Below are 27,533 nucleotides of genomic sequence, written 5' to 3' on the forward strand. Positions count from 1 at the left end.
CGCTTATAACAGAAAATTTCTCTTTCTCCATTGTTGACACATACTTTGATCTATTTTCAGAACCTTTCCATTGTTGATTAAATTTCAGAATTACTTGTTTTCTAAGCTTATCACCCAGCCACCAACGCAAGAGATTTTAACATTTTATGAGTGTTCCATTATTGTGAAAAAATTGTATTATTCTTGAGCTTTGTGTCATGATCAGTCATTGTCTCAAATTTTCTACACCGGTATTTATTGATTTGTGGTGTGGCAAAAATGTAATATAATTACTGGACATGGTATTATATTTACTTTACGTTGTTGGTGTCTTTGCTCCCAAGGTTGAGAGCATTTATATACTCAAGCTTAGGGAATAGACGTAGACAAAGGAATGCAAGTAGTAGGCAAAGAAAAGCATTAAGATACAGAAATAAAAATAACATAGCTTTATTTAATCAAATTTTTAATCAGTCTTCCAAACAATGAAAATATACATATTACATATATATTTCAACAAAGATATTGAAAACAATCTAATTTGGCTGTATATTCGTAACAACAAAAGCAATTATAACTTTAACAGTCTTCCAACAAGCTACCGCATTTTATTTATTCCAGCAATACCAACACCTTCATTATTGATAGCTGCTTTGCGTTACTGTCCCATTTTCTTTTTCAAAGCTGCCAACTGCGTCAAACAAGCGTCTCGCCAAGCTCTTCTCTCCTGAAGTTTATCCATAGGTACCTTCTCACACAGCTGTTTGTGCATTTCGTTTACCAGAGGCCCTTCATATCGTGGCGTAGGTCCCATAGTAACACTCACATCATAGATGGTTTTGGAATAGCGTTCACAGTAATTCTCCATGCCTATACAAAAGATTTGTAATTTATTTTAGAGTATGCATTACTTTGTGGATCTATTAATGTATGTTTTGTTATTATTATTTAATTAAAGTGAAACCTGTATTCACGAAATCCCAAAGTTTCACAATAATTTACCTGAATTATGTGATATGTTTTTCTTGACACTTAGGAAATAAGTCTGTTGGAATCCGTGATTAAAAAGGTAAAAAGAGGAGGAAAACTAACCCCAAGTTGGAAGCGTATCCACATACACATACAGTAATTCCCCACGCTTTTGTCGTATAAAGCAATCTGATTTTACTGTAATATGGCATATATTTTCTTTCAGGTTTCACAATCATTCCCATTATTGAGGTTGAAGTAAGTCAAAAAGGGTAAATTTAACCCTATATTGAAAGTTCTCACATATACAGAAGATAAAACAGCAATTTTTCAAGGTAACTTTTTTTTTTTTTTTTTTTTTTTTTTTTAATAGGTTTTGGAGAAATATAGGATTCATCACCATTTAAAATTTCCAACCATTCATCCTTACAAAAGATTTTTTACAATTAATCTTTCGTTCGTATTCATCCAACAGGATATCTCTTCGCTAGTTTTCATAATCGACTGAACACGAATAGAAAGTACATACTATTTTCATTTGTGTCTCCTTATGGCATTGGTGGCAATGGGAAGTAAGGGAATAGTTTACCCAATTCACTGAAAAATAATCCATTAGTACAGTTTAGAATAAAGAGCGTTACATACCAGTGTTGGGCAAATTTCAAATGAATTAACAATCAATTTGTAAGTTTAATTGTTAGTTACAATTAACAATCGAAATGAATAACTGTCAATTGTTAATTGCAGCTGGCCATTAGTCGATGAGAATCAATTACAATGAATCAACCAACTGAGAGTAATTATTGTGGAAACCAACTGGAATTAAAATAAATCATTCAATTCCAATTCAATGTCGTTTACAATTACTTTCAATTGATTGATTCATTGCAGTTGATTTTCATTGATTAATGGCCAACACTGTAGTTGTGTATATATTACATTGTACAGCTCCAACAGCATAAAACATCTGACCTCTTAAAGAAAAATGTATGAAGAGGGGTTTTAGCAATCGATGTTTTGTCCGTAAACTGTATACATAACAGGCAGACAGAGCCCCCCCTCCCCCGATGGGAATGGAATCATAAACATAATATGACAGTATGTAACGGTCGTCCTTTTCAGCTTTCTTCTCAAAGGGGTGGAAGGATGGTCGTTATCCACCACTTCATATAAATACCTTATTTCAAATATGTGGATTGAGTAACGGCAAGTGGACAACGCAATATACATACACCATCTTATCTGTACTTTTAGCTGCTGCTTTCAATTGGAATTAACATTAACAAGTTTCAACTGCAATTTAACAATTAAACATTTCAATTGCTCCTTTGCGATTAACAATTACCAATTACAATTTTTAATTCCCTGATTACAAATCAATTAACAATTCACTTAATTTTAAATGCAAATTTTACGACTGAATTCAATCGTAATCGATATTAATTACAAAGGACAAACTGAAATTCATTTCTAAAATTGGAAAGCAACTGAAATTCATTTCCAGAACAATCACTTTCAATTGACTGATTAATTACAATTAATTTTACTTGATTAATGCCCAACACTGTACAAATGTGTTATAAAATAAACTAATAGAATGATAATCTAAAATTAATCTCTGTAAAGTTCGTTAAAGATACATTTTACATAATATTCTTCCTAATTCATTGTTTCCACTTTTTAATGAACCACACATGGAATACAAAATTCCGCTACTCTCACCAGCTCAAAATTATGACCACCCGCTACATTCTGAACGAAGTCGTTGGGTTGACAAAGAGTCACGGAGCTCGAAAGAACCGCTCGCAAGACGGTGAGAGGAATCTCATTCGATGTCTGTGCTGTTTGTGTATAGAATGGGGAAGAAATATATATCCGAGTTCGATATGGCCAGAGAGCTGGTAGACGAACATCTGAGAAACAGCGCGACTTACCGGGTGCTGAGCTGTCATGGTTAGCGTCTTCCTAAGGTGGGAAAAGGACGGTGAAACCAGCACCAAACGACAACGCTTGAGGAGGCCACACCTTAATATGTCGGACGTCGCAGACTGTTGAGGTTGGTACAACAGGATAGGGCGCAAACAGTAGCACAATTACCAACACACTTTAACAGTGGACAAACCACAGGTATATCTGAGCACAGTTCACTGTATACTATTAGATATGGGCCTCCGAAGCCAAAGTATTACACTGTATTAATGTTAACCACAACGCATCGTCGATTATAATAGAAACGGGCACGTGCCCATGGTCATTGGATCGTTGAACGCCACAACGTTCTATGGTCTGACGAAACACGATACTGCCTTCATTAAATCGACGGCCGGGACAGAATTCGTCATCTTCCAGGGGAACAGTTGCTCGAGAGGTGCATAGTAGGACGACGACAGCCCGGTGGTGACTCCATTATGATTTGGAGAACCTGCACATAGTTATCCATGGGTCTAGTAGTACGTGTGGAGGGCACCGTGACGGCTCCCAACTATAGACAAGTCATTGGTGACCATGTATACTCATGAATTTTGGTCATGTTTCCAGTTGGCAATGACATCTTTTAGCACGACAATGATCCTTGTCAAAAGCCCAACGTTGTGCTATAGCGGTTGGAGAAGCACAGTGGAGAAATTCAATTGTTGCAATGGCCACCAATTTCACGCAATCCTAACCCAACTGAACAACCTTGGGAAATCATTGAACGGCAGATCCTAGCTCATCGTAAATTTACACGAATTAAGTAACCTGAGTGCGCAGATGAGAAGGGCATTGCCTCCAGCCACCAACAAAGACCTCGCTGATACCATGACAAACAGTAATGCTGCTGTCCTGCGAGCCAAAAGTCGTCATATGTTTTAGATGATCAGTGTGTTCAGTGTTCACTAAGAAGTGGAAAAAAAATTAGAGTAGGAAGAAGAAAAGAAAGTACAAGCAACACCATACCACGATTGAGTGGGCTTGATCTAAAACACTTGTTGATCTCGTAACTTAAAGATTACTGTGAAAGTTTTCTACAGCTATTAGTTGTCAGTAATGCCCGGATTTGTATGTAATTACACATTTTTTCCTTCATATGTAGGTTCGTCAAATCCTTAAATGTTTGTGATTCACACCTGTAGGGTGCTTCAACTCAAGTTTCGTATTACATATTTTTATATATTTTGACCAATATTACATATTTCTATGGTTTATATATATATATATATATATATATATATATATATATATATATATATATATATATATATATATATATATATATATATATATATATAACTGTCTGAAAAGTTTGCGTTTACTGAAATTTTAATTTTAAAAAAATAAATAAACTCTTCAACTGTGCAAGGCTTGCATCTAGATTCAATTTTGTCATGTCTATCTTTTAGTTTCTTTACCGAAAGAGAAATCTCTCTCTCTCTTTTTTTTTTTTTTTTTTTTTTGTTTTATTTATCAAAGCATGTTTCGCAGAAATTTCGCCGATAACAAAAGAAATGTAAGAAACAAGTTCGTTTAAATATTGCATACTCATACGCGTGTTAATATTACGTTTTCATAAATATGTAACATATGTAATATTACATATTCTTATATAATATTACATATTTCTTACATTTTAAGCGATTTTTGTTACATATTTATGCACATATTTAGGGGGTTGATAATACATAAAAATCCGGACTCTAGTTATCAGTGGTAAAACCTAATTTCTCTAAAGGTGAACAACTCTTTAAAAAAATTTTACAATCAACCAGTCTTGTACAGAAAATGCTTTCAAGCTAGGTAATATTTGAAATTTAGTTTTTATAAAATATAATTTAAAATTACAGACTACAATTACCACTACTATATACTCATATTAATTAACACCATCGAATGGATGATTTCCTTAGGTATATATATTAATTTATTTCTAAATATTTACTTTTGAGCTAAATCAAAATGCTACTCAGTAAATCAAGTTTTCCACAATTCCTTTCTCACAATGTTTAGAAAGAATGAGAATGTCATAACTGAATACATGTATCTCAACTTTTCTATGAAGATACAGTGCATTTCCGCTTTTCCTTACTGGTTTTAGCCCTAAAATAAACATTATTTCGGGCGAAAAATTATATAATTATTACGATATCAACAGCTAGTGAATCCCTAGACTGCTTTTAACACTAGAATGCCCGCACTTCCGAGATACCTAGAATGCCCACTGGAACAAAAATGTTCCACTTCTTTCGATTCTGTAGCAAATAAAATATATTTTTTTAAAATCTTAATGTTATATGCCTTAATCCACTAAAAACTTCAACAGAGACGTATCACATTATTCTAGCATTGTTGTGAGGCAGGGGAAGTGGGGGAGGAAGCAGACTAGAGTGAAGAATATATTGAATTAAGTACAAGTGCTTTTATTTTGTATGAAAATCTTACGTTACATCTGAACTATATGCTCCACCGCATTTATGTTTTCTGCTCATATTACAAAAAGTGTTTGCTAGGAATGATATGTTTTGAACTAATAAATGGGAAGAAACCTAACAGAAATTTAAAAAATGTTTTGTGGAAAGTGTTTATTTGAATTGCTACACCACCGTCCTCAAGGTGCAAACAGTATTATCAGTTTGCATGACATGCAACACATAGAAATGTTTTCATTTCTCTCGCAGTACACTGTTTGCACACAATCTTGTTGCAAGACGAACACACATTGCATGATCGTCCACAACCCACTTTACACTTCTTGCGTACCTGACAACGCCTTCGTGTAGTTTCCGTAGAGCTGGAAAATGTTGATGGTCCAGGTGTCTGACTCTCGTCTCTATTCCTTCCTATCATGTACCTTTCTGTCAGTTCCTCTGCAAGTTGCAAAATAAATTTGCGACGTTGAATGACTTTTCCGGTGACCATCTTGAACAACACCCAGGAATTAATTGCTGCCAGGTCCAGTAAGTTACAAAAAGTGTGTACAGGCCATCGTCGGCTGACAGGCTTCACAGAATATTTGCGAGCCATCAGGTCAATTGAATCTACACCACTCTTTGTCTTGTTGTAATATATAACAGTTTCAGGTTTCTTCCTGCCACCTGCTTGCAGTTATACTTGTGGATGCATTGTGCTCAGTATCATGACACTTTTGTTCGCTTTTGCATGATAAACCGTGAGGGTAGTTTGTCCATGTTGCAACATCTGTGTGTAATGTAAAGGAGCCTTTGATTTTTCACAGAAACTTTAATCTCCCTGCGTGAACGATTCATAGTTCCTACTAGACTAGCAGAAGCAGAACGTAGTCTATTAGCAAGTGCTACCTAAGTAAAGTGATTGTCACACGTGACATTTTCTCCTTTCTTCAAGAAGGGCTGAACTAGTTTCATAACAACATATTCTGAAAGTCTTTCCCCTGCCGAACGAAACTCATCCTTGCCCAGGTAGGGGATGGCGTCTATTACATATTTTTTAGCATTGTCCACGGCTGCCAAAAACTTTTGCCCATTTTTTCGGACTTGGACGGAATATACTGCGTGAAAGGACATCGCGCTTTCGATGGGAACTACTGTTCATTCACAGTTATGTATTGACCTGTGCTATATAACACATCTGTGAATTCTCTACAAACTTATACCACATTTTTGAAATATGACAAAATTTGTATGTTTCCAATCTTGCGCGTCTCGTAGACTTGTCATCGAATCGTAAGTACCTCAGAATCTCCAGGAACCTGTTCCTAAACATCGCCTTTTGGTAGAAGGGTACACCCCATTTCTGGGACCATAAGGAATGTACCTTGTAACCTTTTGTTCCTGTAACACCACGAACGTACATTATTCCAACTCATCCAGTGTCATCGACCAACTTTCCTCTCCAGTTTGCGTGCTTCTTTTTCTGTGTATGTCTGCATTCTATTCAACATAGGATCATCAATTATTAGGCGCCAAGAACTGGCAACACTGTCATCAGCAATGTGGCGTATCGCGTGTGATGTCGGACCTTGTTTTTTCTTTCAGTACATTTTGCTTAGCAATCCTACCACTTGCAGAATTACCTAGACGTACTACCTCCCAACGGGTACCATCTAGAGCAGTAATTGTCGTACCAATTTGTAAAATGGATTGTTCCCTTGCATTACACACACGCTGAACCGGAAGCACAGTTCCTGACATGCAATCGCTACCATCATCTGGCACAGAATCTGAAATTTGTGTCTCATGAGAACACTTTCCCTCACTCACTTTTGCTACTTTTATCGTCTGTTGAAACTCACCTTGTACATCACAGGCCCGTTTATGTGAGAAACAGGAGTCAGAGATGTGGTTACTGCATGATTCATGAGATAAACTGCTATCACTTGACGACATAGGAATGAAGTCCTGGTCAACGCTGAGGCTGCTGTCTGACAAACCTCCCGAATCTCCCTCCGATTGCTCACGAAACACTTTAAGCATCTCTTCCGTGCTTAGCCCTTTCTTTCGTGACATTTTCAAACACAAATTTCGTAAAAGTTGTCAATTACAGACCACAATCGACTGAAACCACCTGTACGACAATGACACGTCCAATGTACCGTAAACTTCACTTCAGTTATTTTCGCTAAAAATCAACGCGTCATTCCCATCGACTTAGTCAAGTAGAAGTCATAACTAGCTGCACAACTATGGCACGGGAAACGAAGCTAATTACACAGCACTTCTAGTGTGCAAAATTTGAAACACTATATAAAGCCTTTGTTTTCCTGAGTAGGCGGATGAGAGGAAGAACGAGGGATAGGCGGTGTTGAGGGGGGAGAACGCATTCAGGGGAGGGACAGGAATGCAAAAAGAAGAGCGATAAAGAACGTCAGTGTAAAAAAGGGGGAATAATGTGCGTAATAATGTATCTGTCATATACCTAAGCATGGTGGAACAAAATTGTTCCGCGGGCATTCTAGGGGTATGTGGTAATATCTAAAAATCTATAATTCCTACGAAGGTAATTTTCTCGCAATCGCATCCTTTTTTCAAAAGATTAAAAGTCACGGAATGTAATAAATATCGTGCTGTAATTAATAGATAAGGACTGAAATGAAGATGATGGTGGAACAAAAATGTTCCGTTGGGCATTCTAGTGTTAAAAATCTGTGCTGTACTGTAACTGTACAAAGAGTTTTTTTTTTTTCTTAATAAAACATCCTCTTAATGTGGAGAATACCAGACATCTGTATAGATTCGTAATAGATTAGCCTTTGGCCAGCTGAACCCCGCGTTTGCTCAGTCTACGGTCTCGCACCTGATATTTCAACCATTGCTTCTTAATACTCTAATTTTTCATTCGCATTTATTTTTACAACAGCCTTTGTCTTGTCATTTGCAAAGTAAAGACAAAAACAAAAATTATTGTACGATGTTAATATTAGGTTTCGATTTGGTGAACTTGCTGTTTATTTGCAATTCTTAGCTTTTAAGAAAGGAATTCGGAATTTTTCTTTTGGCTAGATCCAGGAAGTTACAAATATGCCAAATTTCACAACTGTAGTCCTATCGAAAATACACAGTAGACAGTACACGGAAATACACATGCATACCAAATTTCAAGTTTTTATTCCAATTACCTAATACACGAGTTAAAAAAAAATTAAACATTTAAATAACAGGGATTTTTCTTCTTCTCCTTCGACTCTCATTAAGACTAAAATTATTCACTTTTGGTACATCTTCTGTGGATTAGTTCCGGGAGGCTACAAACATGACGAATTTCATCTCTGTACTCCTAACGCAAATGTCAAATAATTATGAGATATAGAAGGTGTCCCATTTAAATAACATGCGGAAGACTTTTCAGTTCCGCATAAAACCCTACTGAAGTAGGAAAATTTTATTTTGGTGATATCTGATAACACTATCAGAAAACTACAAGCATACCAAATTTCAACATTTTATTTCAATTCTAATTAATGAAAACATGTTTTTTTCATCCTTCCTTTTACTCCCTAAAAATATTAATGAATCTCTGTTAGTTTTTCTATTCTAAAGCTAAACGCAAGTCAAATTTCAACTTTCCATGCCAACCTTGATATTATGTCAATGAGCCAGTCCATGTAGCCTTATATATGAGATGTGACATGAACCAATAAAACTGCATTTCTTCCCTCCGGAAAATTCTGGCATAACTTCCTTCTCCTTTCTACAAATAGTGGAATGCTTTTGAAGAAATGTTTTGCTGGTTACTTTATATTAATTTATTTTTAGATGTAAACGTTAAATCCATATTTTAGTGTGAATTTTTATTATAATTCACTTGCGTACTTCACTGATTTCTCTAAATCTTGAAATACAAAGTAGATATGAAGTGTACTCCTTATGTTATATTCAACGCTGGATTAAAAAAAAAAAAAAAAGACAAGAAAAGGAAAAAAGAAAGAAAAAGAAAAAAATAGCCAATCTGATAACATACCTTCAGCATTGAGATGTGCTGTTTCCAATGGTCCCATAAAAGCGTACCGCATTCCTAAGCCTTCAGACATTACTGTGTCGATGTCTTTTACATTCAATATACCATCTTCAAGAAGCCTCCATACTTCATTCAATATTACGTACCTATTAAAAGAAAACAAAAATTAAAATTTCATAGCAGCAATATAACATACACATAGCAGCAATATAGACTTTGTTTTCTAACGCCACATCTCCAAACCATTCTTCGAAACTGCACGTCTAATGTAGAAGGTAAATTTTATTAGCGTCATATAAGTATCTGTAACTGTTTACTATGAAAAGGCTCACTCGACGCATTCTAATTTTGAGTAATATGTTGCTAACTGCTTCAACAGCAGCTACCGTCCTTTTCGAATCGATAATTCTTCGTGCTTCTAAATGTCACATGTTTCCATAAATTTTAGACTTTTAACTTCAACTCTGTTCGAGAAGTCTGTAAATTACGAAGTGTTGGTAATGAGCACTACAAACAAATTAGGTATTTGAAAAATCGAAAATTATTATTATTCATTTTAAACTATTATTCACAGTTCTTTATTTACAGATTTCACTTTGAAACTAATACGACTCTGTGTTCTATGTACTGGGTGTCAGATTTGCCAAAGCATACGTTTCAATTATAATTTGGTAGTAAAGTCTTATACGCAGTTTCGGTGTAAAATTTCTTAGATAATACTACTAACTACTATAAAGGTGTTAATTCCTTTTTGTGGTTTCAAAACCCAATTTCAAATGTTACATTTGTGTATTTATTTGTAACTGAATTTTTCCATAATTTTGTGAAAATCTGATGAAGTCTTTTAGCGTCTTTAAACTAATGGTTGATAATAAAGTTGCTGATCATAGTTTGTTGCTGATCATAGATCTGATTGTTTACCTTTCTGTTTTTTATTTGTTTGTTTTTGAAACTGCTGCATCATTTTCTTTTTCATTTCTGACATATTTTTAACTCTGATCCCTATATTCCTGTTAGTCATGTCAATATATAATTTATCAGGTTCACAAAATAATATGTAATTTATCAGGATGGTTTCATACACACTAGAGTAAACCAAGTAGCTCTTATAGTCAGTATGTGACTTTCCTACGCTTTCAGGTGATATAAATGGTACATTAATCCGAAGTCTAAGACAAGCCTGGTCACAAGGAAAATAATATCTATTAAAAGAAGAAAATCTAGTCACACATGAATACAAAAATGAAACTTTATGAACTGGGTTTTGAATTCACAAAGAGGAATTAATATCATTTCAGTAGTCAGTGGTAAAGTTTTTTCACATTTAAATTGCATATAGGACTTCAGCATCAAATTATCACTGGAACTCACGATTCAGCAACTCGGACAACCAGTACACAAAACATGAACTCATATTAATTTCAACAAGTGAACTTGTAAATAAAAACTTGTACATTTTAAAAAAAAAAAATTAATTTCTAGATTTTAAAATATATATAATGTTTATAGTGTTACCAACACTATAATCCACAGAATTTTTAAGAGAAGAGAAGCTAAAAATCTAAAATGGAGATGAACACGTAACATCTATAAGCACGAAGAATCATCGATTTGAAAGGCTGTAGATGCCGCTGAAAAAAAATTATCAAAATATTCCTGGGACGCATTAGGTATGTCTTTTCTTAGTAATTACAATATGCGTCATTTATGAATTCTAACTTATTATTTGTAAGTGCTATCTTATTTCATTATTTTTGCCTTGTTCCGTTATTACACGCAAAACCACTAAATTTTAAGTTAGTAGCTTATATAATCATATCTATTAGTTAAAATCAATTACAAATTTTATTTTTACAATTGCAGTTTACACTACTGAAATAATAGCTCAACTATATGCTTAACTCGTACACTTTCAGTAATATAAATTTTTGATAAATATCTGGGTTGATACAATTTTAGTTAAGTTTTACTCTAGATTTATGGTATGTTTATGATGGGTCGCACCTCAAATTTTCGATAATCGTATTTATTTCTGGACCTTACCCTATCCCACGACATCTTGACATATAAATTGTGTTATAGATCATTTATGTACACTGAAAATTTGTATATTACGAAATTATTCAGAAACAACCACATTTCAACAAATTGCGTCTCGCTCGATATACATATAGAAGAAACTATTCAGGATCAGTTGTTGTAGACAATTTTCGAAGAACAAAAGATGCGTATGAAGTCAGAAAACACAAATTTTTCTACAATCACTGGTTTTCCTTTCCTGTCCCGGATTACATTTGAGAGTTAGCACAAACTAAAGGACTCTTATGTAATCTGTAAGTGGATATGCTCTTCACTATACACTAGGGTGAATCAGATAACTCTTAAACCAATGATTTTTCTAAACTTTTGGATGAAACACTGAAACCAAATTCATTAACTATTTTCCAGTCTGTAAGTCAAACCTAGTTATTTAGTAAATTATATAAATAAAAATAAGTAAACAAACAAAATCATAGACGAACACCAAAATGTAACATTAGGAATTGAGTTTTGAATTCAGAACAAGATATTAACAGAACAGAAGAGAATACTTTCATTCTTATTACTATTTTCCTTATTTATAAAAGTCACTCTCTTTGTTCTGAGAGAGCAAGCACAGAGTTCCAAACAAGACAGTCAAAATTTCTCAATCGCAGTACTGTCAGGCAATCTTCAATCTTAGGCAATCAAATGCAATCTTCAACAGTGACACATAGAACGTTGTTAGCTAAGTACCCCAATTACTTACTCTTCATTTGGTAACTTAAAAGCTTTCACGCTCAGATGAAAACTGCAATTCACTGCAGCAGTGGATGTTATGAGAAAACATACTCTCTATAAATGAAATCCTCCAACCCAACAATACTGAAAAAGTTATTACCGAGTTCTATAGTTGACATGAAGTAGATTCATTGCAACTATCGAGGCGCACATAATAACAAGACACATTATTGGCAAACACTCCGCAGAATGCTGCCTCACAAAGACAAAACAAACTATCTTACAATTCCTATTTTCAGGGGAAAATGAAGTATGATCCCAAATAAAACCCTACATTTTAATTTTATCCTATATAATTATCTAATTTAAACACATTATAAAATAACAAGAAGATTGGTTAATAGTGCAGAAGGCTCCACCGTTAAAACACTTTATATTTTAAATGTATTTTCATTTAAATGACTGATCGATGTATGGTAACTATTTTGCTTACTGTATTCTGTTGAGAGCAAAGCCTTCGATTTCTCTGCTTAAATTAACAGGAGCTTGACCGATTTCTTCCATCAATGCTCTAGTCTTCTTTCCAACTTCTGGTTTAGTCCAAGGAGACGGCACTATTTCCACCAAAGGCACATAGTATGGAGGATTTACCTAAACATAAATAAAAAAATATATTGTTGCCTAGTATCATTTAATTAAATATATCATTTTAAAAAACCGGTTTATCTATACTCTATTTTTTTCCTGAAATGCCTGCCATACCCCAATTAGATATCGGAAAAACATATCCGGGTACGGGAGCTATATCCTATAGGTAATTTATGAACTTTGCACATCCAAAATTCCTAATACAAAATTCTGGAAAAAATTACTCTTTTCAAATACTATGTGTAGAGACCGGATGTTAGGCAAAATGCCTATTCTTTATTATTAAAGATATGATCAAAAATAACGTTTTAAAGTTTATATGGGTGTTTATAGTTTCGATTTAAGCCAATTTTATTTTCCCTATTTTGCCTATTTCGACCTTTACTGCCTAAATAATTGGTTTAGTACCTAATATTGCCTATTCTCTGCATTTTCTTCAAAATAAGTCTTCATTGGGAAAATATATAATTTATATACATAAATAATACATATTAAGTATTTGTAAACACAAGTACGTGGTACGTTACGATATATATACATGGTGAACTTCAAAGATGTGCACATTTGGAATCGAAAATTGAATCCTGACAATTGGAACGGAACTGAAAGATGTGCACATACTTTGAGAGGTGATTCGTGACATGAAAAGAAGACAAAAAGTCCTCTTGATTTTTTGGAATGTCAGTAATCATCTCCCAAAGTATGTGAACACCTTTATGTCTCGTTCCAATTGTCAGGATTCGATTTTGGATTCCAAGTTGGCCCTCTGTCACTCGTACACGGAACGGAATTTGAAAACATGCAACAAGACTTTTTGTCTTCTTTTGATGTCATGAATCAGCTCCCGAAGTATGTGCATATCTTTGAGATTCATCCAGTATGTATGGAATGCATAACAAGCTTCGTTTTTATATAGCTATACAATAAAAGAAGATATTAACAAACAAGTATGTTTCTATATTCTTTGAACATTATCTATGACTTGAATCTATTTTTTAATGGTGTTGAGTATTTATCTTCATTATTTCGAATTACATCTTAGTGCCTATTTTACGGCCTATTTTTTAAATTTTTAGTGCCTATTTGCCTGCCTATTTTCCAGGTTTTTAGTGCCTAAACATCCGGTCTCTAACTATGTGTAATAAAGCTGACAAAGGAAGAAAAATCATATCGGCATACAAGACTACATAAAAATACTCTTTTGAAGATGAATATGTCCATGTGAGTTAACAAAAGCAGACAACAACAAGTATTTTCCAATGTCTCTTTTAACTATAAGCAAAGTTACACTGAACAGGAGAGGATAAAAATATGCTACGAAATCGTGTATTGGTTAACGTAACCTCTCGGTAACATGTAGATGTGGGTTCGATTCCGGTCCAGTAGTATATGTGACTCAACTGTTAAACAGCTCGGTCAGAGTTGCATCTCCCTCGTGGCTATATAGTTAGCGTATGCGCCTTCAGTGCAGGAGACCCGTGTTCAATTTTCAGTGGGAGCTCATGTGGTTCGGATCCCACATTAAGCTGAAAGTCCACGTCTCATATACCCTCGGAGCTGAATAGCCAATCCAACCAAGTTCGTTCACAAAATAGCCTGGCTGTGTACAAACTCAATAGGTATCAGATGTAGTACAGCTGAAATAATCTAAGACTAAGTGTAGTCCCCTAAAGTGTGAAAATATGTAGCTTGTTTTGAAGCTGAGTATTCAGGAAATGGGTGCTCGGCAGATCGGAAATCCGGGTCCGATCACAAACTCAAACGCACATTTTCACTTTTTAATAATATTACTGCTATACAAACACTTGGCAAACCCTATCCGGCCAACAAATTACGGAACAAACGCAGAAAATTGATCATATCGTTGGTGACTCAGCGGTAAAACACTTCTAAACGAAGTGAAAGATCGGATAGGCGATCGAAAGTGAAAGATCAGTAGTTTCTCCAACAGCCCAGCGATTTTCTTGTGTGCTCTTATAGCATTCTTCCAAATAGTATTACATGAAAACGAATTAATTTAATGTAAGAACAAGGTTCAACATGTGTGTTTGGAATACTCAAAGGATTAAACAAAACACTCTGCTTTCAATCCTCAAAAGATTCGTCGAAATGGCAATAGTGAGTTAAAAAAAAAAATCTGTAGTTTTATGTCCGAAGATTATTCCCTGTATGAAAGATGGATGATTAAGTTTCGGTTTCTTAAAAAATTGTGAAATGAAAATGCAGATGGAAACGAGAGAACCTTGAAACAATCTACGGACACGATGTTCGCTCTATTACTGAGCCACCGTGCCCCCATTGGTCGAGCTAGTATCATGGGTAAGCAGAAGAATACGTTTTCATGGACAATGGGAAAACTTTAACACGGCAAATTATTTTGAAATTATTGAGAAAAATTTCGCAAAGGTTACCGAAGCCATAAGCAAAAGTCCACAAAACATGGAAATTCCTGAAAATATAAAGGGGGTTACGCAAGCAACACTGTGTAGTCCTAAGCGTTTTGCCTGTCAGTTGTGTATCACTTACTAGACATGTTTCATAGAAATGATGTGATTATTATACTCGGACTTAACTTTCACCTATTAAAAAATAAAATACTACAGGAGTTACATTCTCAAGATTTAAATCAACAGGTACCACTGTGTAGAAGAATGTTGAGAATTATTCGTAACCATCTCCACTTTGAGAACCAGTTAGTAGATATGCTAATGAGCATCAGTTACAAACATTTGTTTCATCATCGCAGGTTTACAACTCAATACTTAGAGTATAATGTGGTTAGTCGTTTCGAAATTTCTCAAAAATGCTCAGTTAAGCGACATCACCTATTCAATATAATATTCGAGATACCTGGTCGTAACGTTCTCACATTATGTGACCGCGCTGAAGAACTTGTTTTGCCTTAGGACATGCTTAAGTGTTTTCTTCTTATGCGACAAGTACAATACCAACAATATGAAGCTAAAACAGCGCATGGGTCTGCTGAATGAATGGAAATTCTTCGTAGGATGTTTCCAGGAAAAATTATGTCTTGCTATTACAATTTACGATATCAGATTTCAACTAATCTGATCGAAGAAACCCATCGCAGCTCTAATACACCAGTTTGCCTTGAAGGTGCGGTATAAGTCTAAATTTTGCAAGATAACATGCAATTTTGTTTATGACCTATAGTACTCACCTGAGTGTTAATATTTTCAAGATATAATCATAATCAGTTAAGCTTTTCTATGTACTGTACTTCACAGTTACATGAGTGGTTAATTAGTAAATCAAAATATATTTCAGCACTTGCAATTTAAAATCTACATATTTTTGCCTCATCCTGCACATAGTTAACACAACCTTCCTTGAAAGAAGACAAGACATGTTATAACGACAATATTGGTTGTTTGTTTGTGGAGAGTAAGAATGTTAACCAAAGGAAGAAGTAGTAAGCATATAGCCATAAGGAAAATCCAAGTAATAACAAAATTTTTCGTCATCAATAATATTTTCTCATTTTAAGCTTCCTCTTAGTATGTTCTACAATTCTTTGATACTATGTTTAAAAATTATATCTAGTTAACTTTGATACGCTCCAATAAATGCTCTAATAAAACAAATCGGAACATTAAAAAAAAAAACTATGAAACAAATATTTAATTACTTACAGGATGAGCCACAATAACTTGACTTTTATGTTTTAGATTCTCTGAAAATCTTGATGGCAAGAATGTACTTGTTGAGCTGGCGAGAATAGTATCCCCTTCTGCCACTTGATCTATCTCTTGGAATAACTTCTTTTTCAGTTCAATGTTTTCAGGCACACACTCCTGAACATATTTTGCTCCTTTTACTGTCTCTGCCAAACTTGTCGAACCTAAATATAAAAGTTATTATATTGCAGTAGTTTATCTGCGTAATTTGACTTTTGATACTGTAGTTTTATAGAATGAAAAGTTAACTTTTATTTAATTCTAGTACAAATCACAATTACTTATTTGTATCGATCATTACACAATTTAGTATCCAAGTACCGCCCGACTGCACAGTATATCAACCACACAGTCATTAACGTGTACAATTCGTGTACAACTGTACATTCTTTTGTTAAGCCTTACTGCCAACCTATCCAAAAGCATATTAGCGTCTATCAACATTCAGTCCCCTTCACAAAAGAAGTATTAACGTACAATGAAATATACAAATCATCACTGAGATAAACCTGTCAGTTGGAGTTCCTCTGATAATTTCAATATATAACATATTTAATAGTCCACATGACCAGTGAAAACGGCACGTTTGTAGCACTTGTGGTTTTCGAGATCTCATCGTCGAAAGGATTGCGGACAAACACATAAACCTAGCATTTTAATATATAGACTAGCTGAACCTGCGCTCTCTACACAGCGCATCATTCACATATGAGCATGAATCTCGTTGTCATTCCTCACAACATCTGTACATATCCCTATGCAGACAAGTGTTGTTGCAAAATTTGAGCCTACTTCCGGTTGGAGTTTTTAATTCATATACGACCAGTGTTTACTTTCTTCTTGCATGCAATATGTAATAAACAAATCCATTACCCAAACAATTAATTATAACGTCAGTGATATACGGTGTTTATTAAGCAAAACACTCCAAACAAGAAAAATTCATCTTAAACTGGAGAAATGATTATCGTTTTTCATTATAATTTGGCATTGAAACATGAATAACTCGTAGAATACGATGTTGTTTTTAAAAATAATCAACACATCCAGTGTACCCGTAAAAGTGTAATAAAGAAATAACGGCCATGTTTTATAAATATTCAATTAGAACTGGGCAATCTACGCAAAATTTGCAAACGATAAGTGAAAACGTCATCTTTCTAGAGCCTGTAGTTCCCGAGATCTCATTGTCGAAAGGATTCGTCACAAGCATATAAACGTCCACAAACATCTAGCTATTAAAATGCTACAAAAGGTATAAAAACGCCTGAACTCCAACCTGTAACTTTGGATTTCAAACCTTTGACTTACGGTTATTTGTGATTTCACGTTTAACAAAGACAATATTTTAAAGTATGAGTACTTTAAATAAATTATTACCCATCTTTAAATTCATCTTTTTTTTTTTTTTTTTTTTTTTTTAAATAAAGTTTATGTTTTAAAGCTATTGTTCAAAGCCTTTGTATTTTAATAAGCATTCTTCAAAATCAATTCAAATGAATTGTGGTGCCAACTTTGGAGTCCTTTTAAACTATATGTTAGTGGACGTTTATATGTTTGTGGCAAATCCTTTCGACGAGATCTCGGAAACTACAGGCTCTAGAACGATGACGTTTTCACTGATTGATTGCAAATTTCATGTCGATTGTCCAGTTCTAATTGAATATTTAAAAAACATGGCCACTACTTCTTTATTACATTATTACAATCAAATATAAATATATATAAGATTGTACAGTTATCCTGTATCTCATAGTGTCTGATGAAGCCAAAGAGTTAGTTGGTGAAACATTGGTGAAACACACATTTAATTTTTAATGAAAATATATGGTTTTGCTCAGCAAACAATTAGTGTGTATGTAAACATATAAAAATAGTAAAAAGCAGACAAAGATGAGCAGCGAGGTTACATCACACACACACAGAATGTACTGCATTCAACGCTCTCCCATCAGAATCAAACCTTTGTACATCAAAGACGGAAGAGGAGCTGCTTCTTGTTATTATATTAGGTTACCTTTCAACAGGGAAAACTGTTCATCTGCTGTAAGCTTTCCTCTAAGCATGCCAGATTTTTCCAATGCATGCAACTGCGTTTTGACATCATCCAATGCTCTTTGAATTTGACTTTGCTCGATATCATAAATATATACTGTATAGCCAACACTGGCAAAAAGCATAGACCAACTGCGGCCAATGAGACCACTGGAAATAAAAGGAGACAAGAAATATAGATATGGACAAATACACACTAATAGCTTACAATATGAGTTAATCATAAACGGACAAATTTCTGGAGGTTCAAAACCACTAGTACTAAAAGAGAACAGGTAAAATCCACAAATATATTACACGGACATTACTTATAAAAAAATATATAACTAAGGACAACATTTACAAAGAAATTACATTTTTCTAAGCAAATATAAAGCATTTTAAAGCTGAAAAGTAGCTACCATCGATGTACTTTCAATTTATCATCACTGTTCTACGTTTTACATTTCATTACACTGTTCTTACCACTATTAAGTTAATAAAGAAAAATAAATGAATGATCTTAAAGTTTAGCAATATTTCGGTCACTCTCTTGTTTTATGCATTAAGTTACAACGAAAGTTGACTAACGCTTTAAGTATAGGCTAACCTGTTGCACAAATTGAAACCACCTCTTGTTCTCCGAGGGCTAGAACTCCCGCACTTCAACCTTTACCTCTTTTTAATCAGACTTAGTAAAGTCTGGACTATCTACTGGGTGTAGCATCAGTACAATTCCCTTAAGCTCCTGAAGTTTATTTCAAGGCGTTCTAGAGGTTGAAGTTTTGCGTTATCTTGTTGCAGAAGGGAACGTTTTCCGCAGGGTATTTTTGTAACAACGCCACACATCCGCTCGAACTATATAGAATACAGGCTGGTATTGATGTTTCAACCGTCCGGAAAGAAATTCGCAGTGAAATATTCCCTCATAATTTCACCAGACGAGGAGTATCGTCATGTGTTGAATGCACGTTAGGATTTCGGAAAAATATTCCCTTTTCGTTGCACATTATTTTCTTTACGAAACGGGTACGAGCAATCCCGTGTTCGATTCCCACTAGGGACACTCGGTAGAAAAGGTGTGATAGCTTTTCCAAGCCAGTCATCAGGTTTTCGTTATTCACACCACACAAATCCCGGAATGATACCTAACATACAGATTCCAGGCTGCTTCCTTCGTTCCCTCTTCCCCGGATAGGATAGTGTGCTCGCTGAGGGACGCTATTTCAAGTGGAGACTACCAGGTTTTAGCACACACACTTTCTAAGATAAGGAAAAGTACAAATGTACCATATGAAGATATGAATAGAATTCTGTTGACATAAGGCGATAGCAGTTTAGGTGCTTGAACCCTCCTTCACATTTTGGGTAAACTACTGCATTCAATATCATTTTAAGAGAAATACCTTTTCTAATAATTATATATTTTTTACTCGACTGGGTTATTGGATTGGAATTTAGTGTTCTTTTCACCAGCGACGCTGAGACACGTAGATCTAAAGCTTAACGTGGGATCCGAACCACATGAGCTCCCACGGGAATCGAACCTGGATCTCCTGTGGCATTTTTTTACGCGTGTTATCCTTTTTATCTTGTTTTATTGGGCCTACTAGTAGAACCGCACACAGTAGAAGCGATCGATATACATGGTGCTTGGGGAAGAATTCATTTACTTATTCTTGGTCGATCTCAACAACAAGCAGTACGGTCACCTCGTAAACACACGCAAATAAGTACTATGATATACAGTATCCATTACTCTATGCCTTAAGCCCGAAATGAAACCATACACATGTTCAAAGAAAATAATAATAATAAAAAAAAAATCTCGCAAATTTATCCTGAAATATTTTCTTAAAATTCCGGGTGAATTTACCTTTCCTTGAGTACAACTCCAAGCAATAGGCCTCACTTGGAAACTTCAAAGAAAGCACATGTAACATTTAGCGAAAGTAAGATAGCTTGTGGGAAAGTATTATTATTTTTTAAAAAAATATATCAGCGTATTCACCTCTTTCTGTGAATGAAAAATGCAAGTTTTCGTTTGACATGCAGATGTGAAATAACCTGAAAGAGTGTTATTTGAAAAACGTAACTTTTTGTTGGATTGGCAACACTGTTAATCTGATGGCATCGCAGAGTATGTACCTCTGTCATTATTTGCAAAATATCAGCGTTTTGAACCTAATAGTTTAAAAGTTGCAACGTCGTATTAAGATAAATGGCAATATCTGTGTGTATATAAAGAGTGTAACTTACTTAAAGTAACAAACATAAGATGATTACTCCTAACACCGAGATAAATAAAAATAAAAAAAAAGCATACTGAGCATATTGGCAGAGTTAGCGAGGGCCGAAAGCATGGGAACAGTAAGTTCGAAGAGGTAGATATCAACATGCCGAGACACAAACGTACGTTCCTCAGACACATCACAGGAGATGTTCAAGGTGTCTGCCATGACAGTAATGCATGCATAACACCACCACATCACGGATTGGCGAACCTATTCGAAGATATCTGGGTCATGGCAAACAATTCACAGGCGTTATGGATACGCTGTTACAAGGTATTGACATCGTTAACAGGAGTAGTATGCACCACACTTTTAATATGGCCTCACAAACAAAAAACCAGAGGAGTCAAATCCGGAGACCAGGCAGGCCAATGCATTGGACCGCGATGCCCGATTCAACGTTTTAGGAAGTTGTTGTTCAACCACCGGCTGACATTCACATTAAAGTGCGCGGGAGCTCCATAATCCATGTACCACATGTTGCGGCGAATCTCTAGGAAAACATTTTCTAAACATTCGGAGCGTATCTTGTAAGCAAGTCAAATATATTGTGTTCCATTCACTCTTCTGGGTAGCATGTATGGGCCAATTAGTTGGTAATGGACAATACCCCACACCATTCCTGAGTCCAAATTGGTGTTGGTGATGAGTGATAACCGTACCATGGGGATGTGCATCTGCCCACTTGAATGTTATGCATTTTGACAATACCATCCCTTCCAAACTTGGTCCCTTCAGTGAACAGTACTGATGCGTGGAATAACATGATGGTAGTGGTTTGCTGAATGAACCACTGGCAGCTATATTCTCAAAATTTTATTACTGCCTTTTGCTTTACAGTTTTTTAAGTATTCATAAAATTGTACACATAATCCTTATATTGTTTTTAGTGATCTCCGACTAAGGTGAGAAATATTTGCATTCATCCAGTTTGACAATGGGTGTACAACGGTCTTTCTTAAATATTGTAAGTCTTCATATGGAGCTCTTAGTGCACAAAGTAAGATCCATTTTTGCTCATTTTTGACATATTTCATATTTAAGATCTCTACCCGAAGCTCCTTTCAGTGCTTAAAAGATTAATGTCTAGATATTGTAAATACTCTTACAATGTAAAAAAAAATAGTGTTCATTTTTCTATGCATTGAGCGTACAAACTTTGTCTCTTTTTTTCACGAGTTTGGTAATTGGACTTGTATCCCTTGTACTCTGAACGACTGATATGTAAAATTATCTAATCTAATTTATACAACGAAAGTCCGAAATATTATTTAAAAAGAAATTAATGTGATACAATTTGGTTACAGCACTAGTATACCTATAATAAAAAGCTCAAACACCTAGATGGGCTTGAAAATGGATTTTTTCTGGTGAGTCAAACCCCTTATAAAAGAAAAGAAATATTTTCTCTGGTTATTCCCTTTAGCCTAAAGATAATGGAAGATTGATGTAAGTGAATGATGATAGAAGAACTGGCGAGAAAACCCTGACAAACCTCCAGACACATTGCTATGCGCATCATAAAACTGCTTTTCGAATCGGCGATACTTCGTAGTAGAGGTGAACGCTGCATCACTGAGAAATGGGTAATAAAGGTTGGTTTCTATTTGTAATCACGTACTTTACAAATATTTGCTACTTTACAACATTGGAAGTCTAAAGAGATATGATTAAGTATTATTTTCATTAAATATATTGGCATAACGCAACACTAGAGGATGGGGGGAGGGAACGTAAGTGAAATATGTATCAGTCAATTGCGAAACTTTGTTCTCACGTTTATTTCACCTTGCACGTCGTAACTGATGGGCGTGAACTCATTAAGCTGATAAAGGTTACTGATAAGTGGAATTAATTTTGCTACTGTTATGTAATTATTTATCTTCTTATCTTTGGCTTTCGCAACTATCAAAACATTACATGTATGTTACTACATTAAGAAAATTTCAACTTTAATTTTTTTTTCTGCTGAGGGTTATTAGGCAATTCTTCTTTTGTACAAACATATTAAGTTTTCTTAAAACTCAAAGTTTCTTTGCACTTGTATAATTTCCCTTGCACTTCGATGAAAACAAACCAAAAGGGATGTTGTTATTCCTGGCATTGTAAAGTAGTGTGATATCACAGACAATTCGTCACTGCTAGTATTACAAATTATAATTTTAACAGATTTCCAATATTCTACATATCAAATTATTGTAATTTCTGTAATTTCTGAAACATTATCCGTTATACTCCTCCTTTTGAAATTTCAACTTCCATGAATCAATGTATGAACGCACTTAGGTTGTGTTTAAAATACATTTTAATCTCCCCCCCCCCCCCCCCCGCAAGCAACATAGGAAAAATTAAAAGGTGCTGGTAAAGTTCGATTCAAAATTTACAGGTAAATTAGAAGTGTTAAAAGCACGTCGTCAACTTCATCCAGCTATTATTATGATCGTGTATGATAGTTTGTATTTTGTAGCTGTGTTAGCCTGAGTCTTAACTTTATTATAACAGGTTACAAGTTTTGCTTATCACTATTTCATGAAATCTTCTCTTCTAATTTTTTCTGTATGTTGCGCAAACATGTACAAAGGATCATTCCTAGTCTTTCTGTTACAAAGTTAATCTTTACGTCGTTTAGAAAGGCCTTCCTTGCTTTAGCACAAATAAATCACATAAATGAAATGACTTCTAAAGCCTCTTGTCCTTATAGTGATAGAAATTAACTTTCTGCTTTTCTTCCTTTGATGATAATTTATTTCTTAATTTTTTTAAATACTGAAATTAACTAAAAGTGACAATCATTTTTTAAATACATTTTCTATAGCACACGAAAACTCAATGCTAATTTTATTTACTAAGAAAGAATTCGAGGAATAGCTACAAGACTAAAGATAAGAAGACTTGTTCCTGCCTAATTGTACCAGAACTTCGCGTTTCGAAGCAATGGTGCAACACTTTACAGTCCCATTTAGGTGCCTGCGCGTTTGTTTAGAAAACATAAGTTCATATCTTGAAAGAAGAGAGAGCGAAAAACGCGAAACACGAAGAAAAAATTACATTGGTCATACTGAATAAAATGTTTGTTTTAAAATTGTTTTTCCAAAGAAATAAAATTTACTTTCTTTATTTACACTAACCTACTTGTATTATATTAGACATATCAAAACGTTCGTTTAAAAATACGCAGTTACATATGCATCTCCAAGCAAAGAAAACCCCAGTAGTGTTAGCAAGTAATTACGTTTACCATCTTGTGATAGGTTACGGACTTTGTGATGGACAAACACCGTGCGCGTGTTTTTTTTTTTTTTTTTGATTCCTCTATTCCATCATCATCTATCTCATTATGACAGTCTCTCGTAGCCTCGGTGCATAAACAGTGACGTTAAACTGAATAAAAACTACCCTCGCTTACACACCGTCGCAAATGCGCCTGTTTCTTATGGACCTATCCGTGCGGGTCTTTAAGCTACGCCCGGCCTAGACTCGGTTCACTTAACATTAGTTTTTTTAGTGGCCACCTAGCACAAGTTGGTTTGCTTTTTCCACTGCAGTTTTCGTGGCATGTTTTGACGCTGTATTTATACGCAAACCATGAAGAATTTTTCAACAAATATTTCTAGTATCTCCCTTGAACAACGTCTATGCTAAACATGATATTGTCATGTCACCAAACGCAAATATTTTCGAGGACAAAAAGAAAACTAGTAAAAAAAAAGTTTAGGTTTACTTTTAGCGCACTACTCGAAATAATTGTTCAAAAATTTTAATTCTTCCATTAATTCCCTTCTTAGTGTTTCTTAAATGATCCGCGCTGCGCAGGGTCATCATACGGAATTATTGAAAAATTACAATTCATTTACGACTTGCGTATAAATACGGTGGCCGCATGTAAGCATAAAAACTAGTGCAAAAAAAAAAAAAAAAAAACACAAAACAACCTGTGGCCTCTAAAAACCACGAATGCTATCCAACCAAGTTAGAGCAGGGCGAACTGAAGGTTGAGAGTTAGCGATGGGGTTCGCCCACGGGAACAGGAGCGTCAGTGAAGGTGGGTATATGCATAAGCGAGGGTAGTGAAAATGAGTGAGTTTTGGCAATGACTCAAGTTTAAATAGCGCTTGTCATGGTTTCATACTAGTAGCGTTAGCTTGTAAACATATAATACAATTTCTCTACACTGTACAGAAATACAGCGTCGGTGGAAAATAGTTTCTAATACAGTTATCGGCATATATTCCGAAGTTGGGCGTCCGCTTTTGTCAAGTTTTTTCACTGTTATCTCCTTTCCACACTTTCTGCAATTTATTATTAGGTTCATTAATCCGTGCTCTTCACAAACTTTTAAAAGATTTTGCTCGTTATCAATGTATTCCTTCACAAATGTTAAAACTGCTAGTTCATTGCCCTTGTACATTCGCCATATTGGTAACATAAATGCTCGTTTCTTTCCCACAATGCAACAGTTCGGTTACCTTGCGCCAAGTAGTTCCCTCCGCTCGCCATATAGACCCATGTTTATAACCGCTTATATATAACAAATAAACAGATTTTTCGAGACTCTTATATATTATCAAGCACACAAACGATCAAATTATCCATATCTTTCCTGTAAATTTTAAAAATTTCGCTGGAAACGGACGCCCAACTTTGGAATTTAACCCCAGTTATCTTTCATATGCACGCACTTACGTTATCCGTAGTAAGGCACTTGTAAAAATTTTACACTCGTAACCCTACACTTGTGAACATAAAATACAGGCGTATTACTTTGTATTTAATTCTATCGGTAGCAGAAATTCGTTCTTTATAAGTACGTCTTTTCATGCAAAGTATTGACTTTTACCTGTAAATCTTCCAAAATGTGGTGCGCGGCATATTTTCGGAATAGGGAGGCCAGAACTTTTTGCTTAAAATTCGTACATTCTTGCTATATTTTCTGTATTTTTGATAGTTTAGGTTAGGATTTTTGGGTTTCGGGGGACGGAATTCTTTGCTTAAAATCGGTACTTTCTTCTCATATTTTGGCTTAAGTTTAGAGTTGCCCCTCCAGTCTGAAGGTGTCCTTGGACTTTGCAACATACAAAAAAAACAGTGCTTAAAGTATTAAAATTGTTACATTTCACTTAACTTCAGTACTCCGTGTGCTTCACAAAAATTTAAAAGGTTTTCTTCATTATTTTTGCTCATCCGTTACACCTGTTTGCCATATTCACCATATTTTACAACTACCATGCTGTTGAAACCTTCCGCGAATGCTTCCGCATCCGGCAAATAGTACTAACTTCCACATGTCTTTTCTCGTATTAAACATAACTCTCATGCCGAACTTAAATTCCTAAACAACAAATAAAAACTTCAAATTATCATTTCTTACCTCATTTCTCCTGTAAATTTTCCTGATTTTTATAAAAAGCGGAGGGGTAACTCTAAACTTAACCCCATATTTTTTGCATTTTGATGGTTTAAGCTAGGTTAGCTTAGCTTACGTGACACTGTTTAGCCGAAGGGGTCAATTATTTTTTCTAAAGAATGTTACAATTTCGGAGTTTCTGTTCACATTAGGTTAGTTTAGGTTAGTTTATATTAGATTCTATTAGTGTAGGAGTCCAGCATATTTCAGAAAAAAATGATAGAATTGCATTTATTTCTGTTAATATTAGGCTAATTCAGGTTAGTTCTAAGTAAAGGTGCAAAAAAGCCGGCTTTTTTTTAAATCGTTGGTTTTTTGCATATAAAAAGCCGGCTTTTTTGCACCTTTACTTAGAACTAACCTGAATTAGCCTAATATTGGGGAAAAAACGAGAATTTTGGAAATTTTGGCTTTCTTCATTTTTATGATTTTTCTGTTTAAATAGCCAAAAGTAAACAAGCACCAATAATAATAATAATAATAATAATAATAATATTAAGGAATTATTTTGAGTGGTGTACATAACCTTGATCTGAACGATTACACATTTGCCATCTGTGCTGATATTTAGTATCTCCCCGAATCTTGCACATATAAAATTTACAGTGTGTTACTTTACAAAATATAGCTGAGCTAGGGACAGCTAGCGAAGGGAGCTAGACGCCCCCAGGGACCTTGTACTTCTTACCTTTGTCACAATTTAGACAAAAACAAGGTACTCGGTTCTGGAACCATGAAACGAGTTGGGGGAGATACTAAATGCCATCCGCCATCTGAAGTTACGTGCACAAAAAGTTGAAATTACATCAACTTGAGAGCTTAATCTTTTGAGTACTACCCTGGTAAGTTCATACATTTAATGTTTTTTGCGTATTAACTACTTCATGAATTAAAATCATTCAACACATAAATCAACCTCCAACCAGCACGGAATACCGGTATCAATGGATGTGTTTCTAAAATTATACCAAACGCAAACATAGAAAAACATTTTACACATATTTAAAATACAACGGAAAATATACCTTCCGACAATTCCAATTTTCTCGTTCTTGAATTTCTTTGCTTCAGCCATTTTCTTCCTGATAACTTCTTTCGCTTTTATCACTTTCTAGCAACAGCAAGAGACAAGTTAATTGCCCTGGGGACACTTGTTGAAAAGAACTCGTTTCGGTTAGGTAGTTTTCAAGAATTGAAATTGATAACTTATCACATATTATCAAGGGCATTATATGTGATAAGCTGTAATACAGAATGGTTGTAGTAAGAGGTTTCCTGCTAAGCATATCTTTCCTAATTTTAGCTAGCATGGAGAGCGACACGCTCATTACTTTTCCGCAA

At 34.8% G+C, this 27,533-nt stretch overlaps 1 protein-coding gene across 1 annotated transcript; it reads right to left on the bottom strand.

Annotated features, from left to right (window-relative positions):
* Positions 1-428: 428 nt before the first annotated feature.
* On the bottom strand, positions 429-27,533 carry Had1 (beta Hydroxy acid dehydrogenase 1). Its single transcript, XM_081763566.1, has 6 exons — positions 27,218-27,533; positions 18,478-18,665; positions 16,416-16,624; positions 12,608-12,765; positions 9,358-9,500; positions 429-849 (listed from the first exon to the last, which is right to left on the bottom strand). Exons 1-6 carry the CDS (start codon positions 27,265-27,267, stop codon positions 638-640), a joined length of 960 nt encoding a protein of 319 aa, XP_081619692.1. The 5' UTR covers positions 27,268-27,533; the 3' UTR covers positions 429-637.

This window comes from Thermobia domestica, chromosome 1 (genome assembly GCF_964235325.1).
Source record: "Thermobia domestica chromosome 1, izTheDome1.hap1.1, whole genome shotgun sequence".
Classification (NCBI taxonomy): domain Eukaryota; kingdom Metazoa; phylum Arthropoda; class Insecta; order Zygentoma; family Lepismatidae; genus Thermobia; species Thermobia domestica.